General features: G+C 40.9%; 1 protein-coding gene across 1 annotated transcript in view; it reads right to left on the bottom strand.

Annotated features, from left to right (window-relative positions):
• Nucleotides 1-13,706, bottom strand: part of ADAMTS17 (ADAM metallopeptidase with thrombospondin type 1 motif 17) — a 192,426-nt gene that overhangs the window by 137,908 nt on the left and 40,812 nt on the right. The window contains exon 7 of the mRNA XM_040602291.1: nt 8,446-8,489. Coding sequence (XP_040458225.1) covers nt 8,446-8,489 — 44 coding nt within the window. The remainder of the gene's footprint in view (nt 1-8,445; nt 8,490-13,706) is intronic.

The following is a 13,706-nucleotide window of genomic DNA, read 5'->3' as shown; positions in this document are numbered from 1 at the left end:
ATGACATACTCCTTTTAATAAAGGCAACAGAAAGGAGCTTAGTTACACACCGACCTGACATTAGACTAGGATTTGGTTCAGAGTCCTAAATGCCCGATGGGAAAGTACCATAACACAATTCTTGTAGCCAGTGAGTTTTCTGAAGATATCTTTCATTCAAATAGTAATCAGCACCCACCTTGTACAACGACAAGATGTGATGGCCTGAAGGTTATCTACTCAGAAATATATTGCCTGGTAAAGGAACACCATGGTTCATTTCCACAGTATTTCAGACAGTTGTTCTCTTGTATTTACCAAAACACATTACCATGAACCATGGGAGAAGGTAAAGTTTGCAAGCCAAGCTTAAATGTCCTGCACCAACTTTGGGGTAAGCCATAATAAGGAAGACAAATGCTCTATCGTAAAGTCTGACTGGAGGGTTTGAGTGAGCAAGAGGAAAAGCAAGATTTAAGATCAGCAAAGATACACTAACAAACAAAAGCAGGGTGGTAAGCTGGTGAGAAGATTTAGGGCACGCTGTCTTACAGCTGACAGACTATGTACATATTTCAGCAAGCTAGCTTAAATATCTATGAGCATTAACTACCAACAGCAGTTTGATGGTGGAGGAAATGCAGGCCCAGGTACAGAGCAGGAAGTGTGCTATCCCTCCCTGCTGACAGTGTTTAGCTCCAGATTACTGAGAATAAGTTGGCTTCATACAACAAACATACAACAGCTAGCAAATAGACACCACCATTGTGAAGCCTATTGTTTTATCTCATGGAATGGGTGCTTACTAAGAAGACAGACAGATAAATAATTGGAAAATAAAAGTGCTTGAAACACATTTCAGGGCTACAAAAGGAGAATGATGTATGGAGGAGAACTAATAAAGAACTGCTGGAGGTTTGCAAAGAACAAAGTGTAGTAAACGTAGTGAAATTCCATGACCTCAGTGGGCAAGCCATGCGGTTAGCATGACAGAAGACAGACCATCCAGGCCTCTCTGGGGAGAGCAGCCTCTTGGTGTCCAGGCCCAGCTGAACAAAGAGAAGATGAAGGAACAAAATTGAGCAAGAGCTTCTAAGAGCTCTGAACTACCACCAAAGAGAAATAGACCCTTGGCAAAAAGGCAAGGGAAAGAGGTTAGTCATGAGAGCAAATGAGGGTCTGTGATACTTCAGAGCTGGGGACTGGAAACACACGGAAGAGGGAACAAAGACAAACATACAGAAAATCTGTCGCTAACCCTCCCTCCACTAAATGCTTTCATTTTCATTCTTGCCCCAAGACACAAAACAGCTGAGAAGATGAAGAAAAAAGTGGAGATAACTAGAAATTCAGTTGACAGCACTCACAAACTAATAAATTTCAAGAACAGAAGAGACTGATCAATCACCTCTTTTCTACAAAAAGACCTTGCAATGGGACTATATAAACTCCAAACTAAGGACAGTATCTTGTGTTTGGCTACTGCATCTTTTCCAGAAAGACAGTAATTTCTCAGCTACGGAGACCAAGAATCCACCACTGCCCTTAGTATATGGAATGAATAAAGACAAACCTAAACATGACTACTGAGCTGCAAAACAAACCCAAAGGCAAATGAAATGCAAATACTTTACTTACTGTAACAATTGAAACAGAAAATAAGCCTCTATAAAAATAATACTGGCAATTCACTCAACCAACTACACTGCAGACATTTTAAGTTTTCATCTAAATCAATGAGAAAGTTGATGTATTTAATAATAAATAAGTAGTCTGTTAAAACTGGCGTGCCTAGCTTTTTTATTTTTTACAGACTGGGCAGAGGGAATAGATTGTGTATATATGGCCTTTGCATTTTGTTTTACTTGCCTTTCCAAAAGCAGACTGGTCAGCTTCACTGTGATTTCTACTGGGTTTCATTTTCTGGCTCTCACAAACTATTTAAAAGTCTTGCAGAGAAACAATATGTCAGCGATTTTGAATGCTCAAATAGACATCTTAATAGATATGTCAACTGATTTTTAGAAGGTACAAAGGACCATCTTCAGGATATCAGGCTTTCCAAAGGTGTTTCGAGCACCGCAAACCAAGTTGTCTCTCTAGAAAAAGCCTCAGCCAGTTTTTTGACAGAGGTTCAAAGGAGGGTTGCATGTCTCAGACAACATATAAGAACATGACTAGGATCCTGACTCTAAGGAAATCACTAACACAACTCTCACTGACTCCAGTGTAAGAAGGATTTTCCTCTAGTTTTTAGCTGTGAGTCTGCAAACAGCTGTGCACATGTGAAGCAGCCCGTCTGAAGCCATGTCCCTGAAACAAGAAAGAAGGAAAAGCCCACACAGGACACCCAAGTGAGGAAGAGCAAGGGTTACGGCAGCAGCAATTCCTGATTACTTGAGTGGCTGTGCTCATCCCAGTGCTTCTATTAAAATTTATGCAATCTTATATTACACTCACTTGGCACACAAATTTTTAGTGGGAATTTGGAAAAGGAGAGATTGCTAGCTGGTGAAAAGAAATTGGAAGGCCGTTGTGGGTAGGGTGGGGCCTGAGAGATGGTAGTGATGAATATGCCCAATAGCACAGTTCTGCACTGTCTGGGTTGTGCAGCCAAGCATTTATTCCCTAGCAACCAAAAGGCAAGGGAAAAAGTCTTCCACTGCACTGTACCACAGCTCCTGTTGGTTTCATAAAGCCAGCAGCCTCACTCTCCATTGCCTACACAGCCACAAGTGACATAAGAATTCGCAGTGCTGAGAGCTCCCCTTCTTTCACAAACACCAAATCAGCTTGATAGTGTTTCTTTAAGGGACGTTTTAACCTACAGTATGTTCATTTTTATGCCTTAAAGTGCGTTCAATTTTGGTCCAAAGGACAGTCCCAGCAAGGCTTTTGCTAACGCCAGGCACTGCTTCTCTAATGAATTGTTTTAAGCAGCAGGTATTTCTATTTATTCTGGCATCAAATAAAAACCCGCCCTGGAATATACAGAAACATTCAACACGAACCACTATGGAAAATGTTTTTAATGTGAGAATTCCTTTTCTTTTCCACTCACAGCAAACCAGCTAGTCTTTTCCCTTTCCTTGGGGATTAATTCTCTGTTGTGACACTGCTATGAGACTGGAACCATTATTGCATATGGAAGAAGATTTAAATGAACAGTACAGGGAGGACTGACCTGTTACTTGCTGTGGACAGAAGGCCACCTGATTGTGCAAGCAAATGGCCAAGGAAAAGGTAAAAATGTGCAATCCTTTATTCAGGTGTTTTACATGGAATAAAAAACTGCTGAAAACTACTTGGCAACACAGACCAAATGTCTTGTTTGCAAAACCTGTGCATATTTTGAAACACTTTACTGTAATAAATTCATAAGAAGAAAGCAGCGTACCTTCAAAGGGAGGGAAACTGGCTAACAGCACCATAATAAGAAGCTCTCTTAGGATAGCACTTTTCACCCATAGCTCTCTACACACTTTTGAAAGAAAGAAAGGACTAAGATATGAATGCACTGGTACAGCAGAAGGCTGTCATCTGTGCAGTCACCCAGCAGTGCAGTGGCAAAACCAAAACCCAGTTTCCTCAGCCACATATCAGTGTTTGGAAGACTCAAGAAAAAGATTACAGATTATGGAAGGATTTATAAACTTCAGGACTCTCAGTAAGTTATCTTTAAGGCCTTTAATTAAAGCCAGCCAGGAGATGGGAATGTTTTTCACAAAACATTGATTCACTTGTGGAAACAGTCTGGAAAAGTATGTTTCTCAATCATCTCCGCTCTGATATTCAGTTTTCTCCAGGCAGCTATTCCTTCAACTAAACCTGCCCATCTGCAGTATATACACTTCACTCTGCTTTCTTTTCCCCGACATCAAGCCACAGAAAAGCACATGTGACTGCAGCAGAGGTAAAGACATTTTTAACCAGGGCAATTTAAGGATATTTAAGACACATTCTCATTTTCCATTTCCCAATTCCACACTGCCCCCATTTTTATTATTAGCTGAATACAGGGAAGCTTCAGCTTGGATCTGGGGTAACATGTACACTGAGAAATCAAGGCCAAGCTTTGCCTTGAAATATGCAGGATCATTCCTAACTAACCGTAAAGCTGCTTATTTGGCACTAGCAGTGGAAATATTGAACGAAAGGGGCATTCTCAATCTGCTTATGTCACAGAAAGGTTGGATTCTGACAACGTGCAAGGCTCCAAGCTGCAGCCTGATATTAATAGCTAGACATTAAACTCTCAATTTGGCTGGCTTAGAGGCAGTTCAATTGGAACAAAGATTTTTCTGCAGGAAACGGCAGATCTGGTTAGAGTCACATCACGAGAGATGAGTCTGAAGCAGCAGCAGACTGCAAACTTTTTGACGGGTGTGTGACAAGGCTGTGTGGCACAAAGCAAACCTTCCCTGCTCAAATTACAGTTTTATCAGAGGTCCTGCACCTGGGGCAGTTGAAACACAATTGTTGCAAATGCACACAGGCATGTTGTTTTCCTTCTGTCCGCCTCCTTTTGAATTCATTCATTCTTAGGGCTAACTTACACAAGGCAAGTCAGGCAATGAGCATTAGCAATCTATTTCTTAAACAAATGTGGTTCTGTTTCTTGACACAGCCAGTGGGGTATCACCCCACAAAGACATACCTACATATTTTCACCATTTTTTAGCTTGTTTCAGCCATTATGTAACCTTCCACACTACCTTGGCAGCTGGGCCAAGAAAATTTGAACGAAGTCCCCAGAGCAACCGGTTTCAGTGAGGGGCCCCTGCCAGAATACAAATACAAACCTCCTGCTGCTGTTTTCTCTCTGTGTCTGCATGGCAGGCAAAGATTCCAGACAGGTTTTTCAATATGAATCTTTTTGAGCACAAATGATCACCTCTTATAAGCCATTTAAACTTCATAATCCCACTTCCGAACAACAGCTGGGCCTCAGTACTTCCACTAGTGAAAGTTTTACTTCCATATTTCTCACAATTTAAAGAAAATCAAGGCACTGTTACTAAAAAACCCATTACTTACAGCGCTCTGAGTCCTATTATTCCAATACGCATAATCTAATAGATTCTTTATAGTCTCTTAAACGTGACTAAGCAACATTTGATTCTGGACTGGTATTGCATCATATACTCAAGGACATCACGCTGTGTTATACGAGAACTTCTTAAGCCATGCAATCTCCTGTAGCTTTGCACTCAAAATCCTCATTTCATAGAGGTAGACAGAAGCATTCCGAATGTGACTTGCCAAATGTCACACAATGAGTCAATGCCAGAGCTGGGAATAGAAATCAGGAGTCTAGAGTCCAGATTCTCTGCCTTATATAGAGCAGTAGCCTCAGCCTCCTAGTTTAGGAGAGTGCCCGCTCAACAGAAAGATGTTTCTTCCTTTACAGGATGGCAGTGCACCACATTGCAATGGCCAGCTTCATCCATAAGCAGGTATAAAAACACATGCCTCTGCTGAGGCCATGTTCTTCAAATACAATAGTAAAGCATAAGACAAGAAATGAGAGCAAGTTGCTGTTCTAGAGAACCTGGGGGAGTGCTATAACCTCAGCACCACCAAGACCAAATGCGATGTCACTCTTTGGAACAGCTTCTTCCTTTTGCGAACGATCTTACTGATTTGGAGTGGGCTCTCTGGGAGCTGGAGTGAGGAACAGGAATCTGGCAACAACAGAGAGGGCCGAATCATCAACATAATTCAAAAGCCAGCATGGTATACCAGTGGGCATCAGCCTACTTTGAATGTTGCACTCATATTAAGCCCAAGTAAATACTGTGCTACATTGCTACTTATATAACCCATGTATATATACAGGGCACGGAATGGTGGCTGTTTAAAAACCTACTTCTTTACAACTGACACTTATTTTTCCCTATTCTGACGAAGGAGGAAGGCTGGAAAATCTTTCACACAGCTAAAATTTAGTACTACCAACACCAACCATTTTCTCAAACCAGTTGTACGCCACGGCAGTACATTCCTTAATTTATTCTTCCTCTGCTGTGACACATACGCAAATGACACAACAAGGCCAAATTCCCTTCTGGTCTAACATCTGTAATATGAATGGATTACATATGGGCTAATTTTCATCACTAAAGAAAAATCACATATTTATATCAGCAATACAGTATCTTTGGCAGAGAAAGGGGAATGAAGCTAATACAGTGCTATATTCATCCACTAAAGGAGAGACAATGATCACTATATAAATCACAAGTATATGATATATTCCGGGTGTCAGACACATTGTCCCTAATTATCAGATACTATCCTGTGGGCTTAGAACACACATAAGGACTCAGAAACATGAAATATCTGTTTTATGGATAGGTATCCATCAAAATCCAGTGTTTGGACTTCATATTGCACCATTGCATTACTCCTTAACAAGCTGATGACCAGAGGAATCAGTTATCTTCTTCAGGCTCTACCTCCAGCCACTAAGCATAAGAAGTATTTCTCAAGGCAGGGACAGATGAGATATCAGAGTGCAGTATAACTTGGGCAGACTTCATTCACATTGCAGCCCTACCAGAATAGTTCCTCGGTTTATGGTTTTGAAGAAAACTTTCAAAATATGCTGCCAGTATACACAACACAAAGACAAGGGCCTAAATTGTAGATGATCTGAAACGACTGCAGTAACTCACCAATATGGGTACAGGCAACAATGCTTGAAAACTGATGTTATCAAAATATTTGCTTATTTCAACAGTATTTAAGAAAAGATCATATCATATGACGGAGGATTTCATCTGTACTCAGGGATAAGGCACACTGCCTCCGAATTCAGACAATAGGAACAGTGGGGCATAGAAAATGTGTAAGCTAAGATGCTAGTGCTTTGCTGCCACATAATGAAACTGTCAGTGGAGAAGGAAGGAAAAGTAGGATTGAAGAAAGCATAGTGGCCAGACTGGTTTTGTCCCAGGAACAGCCACCTTCTAAATGTCTTGGAAAAACTATGCTGGAAAGAGTAACAAATTATTTTAGTCTTTATTGCTCTGATCTTCCACTTTCTCCAGTGCAGCCACAGCCAGCTGCAAGTCACAGTACAAGCACAAGAAAGTACTTGGGTATTGTAAGAACAGAAAAGAAGTCATTAAAATATTTCCTTAGTCATGCTGTCTATGGTAATATAATTCCCTGAATAGATATATTCAGCAATACTATCTTTAAAAATGGAAAGAGGTCTGACCTTAGTCAGCATGTGTCTTCCATCAGCTTCTCTTTTTGTTCAGTTTTGGTTTTGGATTTTTGTTTGTTTTACTTCTTTATTGTATCTTACCACAGCCATCTCCAGATGCAGATACACAGTATAAAAACCTTCATGTGTGGAAGCATGTTTTCCATTGGACACAGAATAAATGCATTGTGAGGGATTTCAACTGGAAAGAAAACTTGGGTGTAGAGGCCAGTCCTTGCTCATGCTTGAAAAGAAAATGTGTGTATTTTTCAGCTGTGTACGTCCTCCTTTCACCTGATCAGTCTTCACAACACAGAGAGGGAAGAGCCTGCATTCTGACATGAGACTTCTGTAGATAGTTTCAGAGCTCCTGCTGAAGGCACTTTTCCCTATGCTTTTCATCACCTGCTATTGCAGGCACAGCAACCCCTAGGTCCGCAAGCGTCTCTCTGATACTGCAGTGAACACTGGGGTGTAAGATCAGCAGAAAATCAAGATCCATTCCAAGTTTACATAGAATGTAGGGTAAGGGGCCACTTGAAATTGAGGCAAGTCTAAAAAAATCATGCAATCATCATAGAGAGGATGTTGAGCTATGCCTCCAAACACTGCTGCTGCTGTGGTGATTGAAAAAAAATAATACCAGGAGAACAGATACAGTGAAAGTTACTGCTACCTCAGTTAAATAAATAAATAAACAAAGTATTTAATGTGTGGGATGTAAGGACCCTGTGTATCCAGGGTTTGGATAAGATTAAAGGTGGTTAGGAAGTAGGAGGAGTAGGAGGTAGAAAAGAAGATTTAACTTGGCTTTCCTACAATGAGGTATTCTTCTCTGGTGTCTGAGTGCCAGTTTGATCTAGGAGCGTTACACAGATTCTTACAATGGGAAATACATTCATTACTTAGCAAATTCTTGGTTTTAGGTGAGAGAGCACTGAAAATAGCATTACACAGACCCACCAAAAGAGTTTCTTAACCTCCATTTGTCTAATTCTACATCCGATCCAAAGCACTAGAAATACTTAAGATTACTTCCTGAACTCAGAGACCTCCAGTGCCTAGAAGGGGTTAATATTTAATGGCTTATTTGTAGTTCATACCCTCCTCAACTAAACCATATTTGCATTACAGAGTTATACAGAATAGTAAAAGCAACATTACAGCAAACCAGAGTATGAAAGATTGCCCAGAAAGCTCCTCTTAGCATAGAGCTGGCTATCAAAATTCTCTCTCCTACTTCTTTGACTTACCCACAGTGTCACAAGGCTCGTCTTTGTGTACGCAGAAATCTGTCCTAGAAAGAAAAACAGAAGAGAAGTGAAACGTATCCTGTGCCTCGAGACTTTAGGCTGGGAAAAAGCAGTGATGAATGACTCACCTGTCATGGGTGTTGAGGTTTGGTTGTTTTTTTTTTTTTAAAACTGCTGTGCAGTCTACATGATGACAACACAGATAGCAGCATTGATTACTACTGCAAGATTACAAGCAATTATGTGAATCAGCTCTATATACTACGGTCCAATTTAATAGACCTAAGATTTAGCACATAAAATAGTACTGCCTCACTCTATGGTGTCAGACTTCAGCAACTGGATTAAAACTGAACCTCTTATTTTCACAAGAGACTAACAAAAAGGAGCAGACACCCTGTGATGCATCAGCACCATCAAAAGTGGTAGGAGGAGATATATGGGGACACTGCCTGGAGACACAGAACTGATCATGTACACCCAGAAAGTCTCAGTTCTTCAGGTTTTTTTCTAGAATAGAAAAGGACAAAAAAGAAGCAGGACTAAACAGAGATAGATGTTGACAAGGAAGAAGAGAGAATTTCAGGACTTGCCAGGTTAACAGCTAGGTGAATTTGCTTCATCTAAACTTATTACAGTCAGATTTGCCATTTTATAATTTGAATCCAACACAGAGAGGTTAAAGAGACTTAATTTGGTCTCTGTTACTCCCCCACATCTCATTCAGCCTCCCAAAATCTCATCAAGACTGGAAAAGATACTACATATGCCACTGGCACCCACAAATCAACTAGGGATTCATGGAGCTGTACTAAACAGCAACCATCTAAGGGATGACATTTCATGCGAGATTTTGTAAATGAGATTCCTCATGACAGAAAAACAAGCGTGGGAGGAAAAATAATGGTTTGAATACATTTCAGTAAGCACTTAGACCTAAACTTTTAGGAGATAACTTCACCAGACCTCTATCCAATGCAATCCGCTATGAAGAGGAGCTGGAGAAAAGCATCACACGTGCTAAAACATTTCAGAAGTTCCTTAACACAAGGGAAGCTGAGCAACCATAATCTCTATCATTATGGTTTTCCTCACCCTGTGGGGAGGCTAGTGAGAGAATCTTAAGAGTACATTTGGAGTGTATCATTTGAAATGCCTGAGTCCCCAGTAGGATTTTGAGTTTAAGAGTTTGGCAGGGGGAAGATTAAAAATACTTAGAGAAAGATAAACAGAAAAAGAAAATATTAGAGAAAGATTTAAAATACTTTTTTCTTGAAGAAAAATACAAAGCTAGGGTTTATAGGAAATGGGATTTAAGGCCCAGGACTGTGGCTGATGAACCCAAATCCTTCACACCAAACTCCTTTGAAAGACACAAATGAAGCTGTCAAGGGCTTGGAAGGAGAGAAACAAGAGCTATTACCAGATCTTGTTAAACAGATATTGAAAACTAACCATGCTTCAGTGCAGAAAAAACGTAACAACCATCAAAGTGTTAAAAAATCAGACAGGAACAAAACAAAGTCGGAAGCTACGACCACACACCAGCCCCAGCTTTCATTTTTCACTGCAGCCTTACTGTGTCTCGACACCTTGGCATTCCAGCCTTTCCAAAGAAGACTAATGACAGTCTCCTGATGGAGCTGGCACAAGCGCGCTTGCTTGAGTTCCCAGAGCCAACTTGACGGAGGTTTATTTAAGGACTTATTATGTTATATAAACTGGTAAATCACACAGATGCTTTTCTTGTGACAACAGATAGCTGAACTATTAGTAGATGGCAGGAGGCCACTGTTAGAAAAGCATCTTTCTTCAGGGGCTGGCCAGCTCTGCAAACAAAGCAAAGCAATTTTGCTCCTTGCACTGTTCTACACTGAAAGGTGTCTGGCACTTTCAGGCAGCTCCCTGGAGAAATTACCACCATGGCATGAAATAAATGGTCTTGTAAATGATCCAACACAACTTTCAGACTCTCCTACAGAGGTAGAACAATCCTTGTCTGTAAAGAGTGCTGTGACGCTGTCTGGTCAGGGAAGGACTTGAAACAGGTCAGCAAGAACTGAACATAGCTGCCCAATTCACTGCATGTGGGTCTGCAAGCATGAAACCTCCTCAGCCCATCTTTTAAACTGTCATAAACAAAGAAATACCATCCTTCTACTCAGAGATCTTGTACCAAAATGCTAGGCTTTAAGTCATCTGTACCTACTGTAAACATTCTACCTCAAAAATCTGTGGCCAAACAGAAAAGCACATCAAAACCTTTAGTCACAAATGAGCTTGGTGGGACTCAGTCTTCTTCCTAAGGCAAACAGCCACCTCATCACAAACCCTGTACACTGAAACTTCTGCAGTCCTTTTCTGGCAATCAGAGGAGAGCCAAAGACTGAAAAGCCATTTAGAAAGATCTGTCTCAGCTGTGCATCAGTCACACCAGTGAGGTAAGATGGCCCCATCATGGCTCTGAAACTGATCTGCTTTTAAAAAGGTTTCAATCACAAGTCTCTCTCTGGTGCATTTTTGAGCTTGACTGCATCTATGATTTGAAGTTGACATGAATGATACTATAATGATATTCCAAGGATATAAAAAAAGATATCTTCATATTCATTGCATGTGCAGAGGTCTCTTATCACAGAGACACAGTTTTGTTAGCAGAATCTTTTATAGAGCTATGTTGGAATAAAACTTACTCCAGGAGGAGCAGTTCAAATCCAAGATCTGACCTTATCACATGAAGTCTTGGATAATATATTGAAATCACACCCTGTAGCTGTGAAGTAATTTTACTCTTCAAATCTAGCCCTTGCCTGAATCAAGCAGGACATGTGTTCTCATCTTCTAGGGAACTGTGAAATTCACAATCGTTATCACTTGCGGTAGTGTGTAGAGTGTCTCCATTAGCAGACTTAAACAATTCTTCTAAAAAAAATGACAACAAGTCAGTTGTTTTGTTCAATAAAAATAGCCAGAAAAGAAGAGCTCAGAACTCCTCCTACAGTCACTCTTCCATCTGGCTCACACGAACTGGAAAAAAATACCTAACTGTGCTAAGCTACATTCTGCAATTCAAGTCCTTCCTGTAAGAAAGGAGGACAGTAGTTGAACTGTGCAACATGAATAAGAAGTATTCTGTTTAATGGCCACTTCCCAGCATCCTTCAAATGACATCTTCTGACCAGTTTAACCCTGCAGAGTCATAAAGCTAAAGGACAGAGGAAACTGGTACATTCAAAAACCTGCCAAAAAAAACTTTCCATATCCATACATACATTTAGTAGCACTATGCGCCCAGTTTCCTTGAGGCACATTGCATTGCTTCATTTGCCCATTTAATGGGGATGCTGAAGAAATATGGACGGGAGGAGCCAGCTGCAAATGGAATTACTACACCAGTAAGTCAGGAAAAAAAGAAGTCTTTGCTTAACGACAGCTCTGAATTCTGTTCCTATCAGTGTTGTGTCATTCTTCGCTCTGCTAACACATCACCTGGTCTGGTAAATGACCCAAACACCTACAGCCAGGAGATGGGGAGAACATCAGTATGCCTGAAGATTTCCCCCGACATGCAAAAGACAGAAGAACAAGACAGGGAATGTGTTTCAAATGAGACATGCTTCTAAGATCAGTAAGATACAGATTCTGCAGACAGAAGTTATTCTGGTCAGCTGCCCGTGAAAATATGAAGTACGTTATCCATACATGCCAGAGATCTGAATTTCTGCAAGTTCAAAACCAGAATGTGAACAACAGAAGTCTGATGACTATAGAGACCACAAAACTATACTCAGACCTTCAGGCCTACATCAGATTATTCCTACCGTCTCATTTATTTACAGAGCTGGACAATGGTACATCTGATTTCACAGATATAGTATGCCTCTTACCTGGAACTCAATCAGGTAGATAATACTAAAATCCCACAGGAGGGATATTTGCCACCTAGGTAATCTACTTTTGCATACAAATGAGTATTATGAGGAATATCAGTTAGAGGTGAAGTTTCAAAAGGCAAGTGTGCCCTGGTGTTTCAAATGAACACAGCCAGATTGGAACCAGAGGGATTTCTTCAGAGGCTGACCCCAAAGAATCTGTTTCTAGTCCTAAAACATCTGCAGCTGCTGAAAATTCAGCTTCTGCTTTTTCTGGCGCTATTGCTTGTGCTGGACATGCTGTTGCTCCCATATCCTCTACCACTGGTCCATCTGTACAGTCTGGGGAGGGTCCAGGGACACACACACACACACTTCCAAAGCCAAGAGAAGAAAACCTCATTTCCCTGACGCAGGAATCAGGCTGCTGGGCCAGAAGTCTTCCAAGCAAAGCAGCATCCTCTATGCAGCAGAAGCAGGATGGGTTAAGGCTGCAAGACACAGCAAGAAGGAAGGAAAAAAGACTACAACTGCACACTGCTGGCCTATCAGACAGGAAAAATACTGCTCTTATGTACAGCAGTGTGCTCTCTGGACTGAACTTTGTCACAAAATCTGAATCTGGTTTCTAACCCAACCAAACCTGTACTTCTCCAGCTATTCCGACTGCAAAACCCTGTGAATCTATTGAACAATCCTTCCTCCAAATTATTTCTCCAGTTCTTCTTCAGATGTCCTAGTTCAACACATTTAGCCTGACATTACACATTCAATTTTATAAGCTGTAGAGAGACTGCACAGATGAAATACTCTGCTCATTCCTTCTGCCCCATGCTTAGAGCACATCAGAAGAGATTCTGTATGCCTCACTTGTCATGCAGGACAACTGGATGCCCAGATGAGTTTAACAAAAATGTTAGTTATTTACTTAGGCCCTCATCCAATGAAGCACATGCTTAACTATAACCAGGATGTGCGGCCCGTTGACTTCAAAGGAACTATTCACCCTGTCTAAAATGTTAAGTATCTGCTCAAGTGCTTGGTTGGACTACACTGAATACAGAGGAGAGAGAAGGATTTAGGAGAACTGCACGCATGTCTGTGAAGGTGCATTCTTAGGAACTTTGTTGGCCCCACGCCCTGCTCACCAGCTATTTTACTGAACACTCACCAAAATCCCATGGATAGTTTGCAATGTGACTATTAATAGATTATTAGAATCAGAATGGCAGCTTATGCAAAAACATGTATTTCTACTTACATTGCTGGCAGAGAAAAAAGGGTGAAAGAGGTGAGTAATACTGAACAGCAGTACAGACATTTCCTCCCTCAAACTGGGGAAGAAGTGGGTAGGAAGCAGTGTTTTTCTAGCACATACAGCATCTATCT

The sequence above is a fragment of the Falco naumanni genome, chromosome 7, assembly GCF_017639655.2.
Source record: "Falco naumanni isolate bFalNau1 chromosome 7, bFalNau1.pat, whole genome shotgun sequence".
Taxonomy (NCBI): domain Eukaryota; kingdom Metazoa; phylum Chordata; class Aves; order Falconiformes; family Falconidae; genus Falco; species Falco naumanni.
This window is presented reverse-complemented; position numbering and strand designations above follow the sequence as displayed.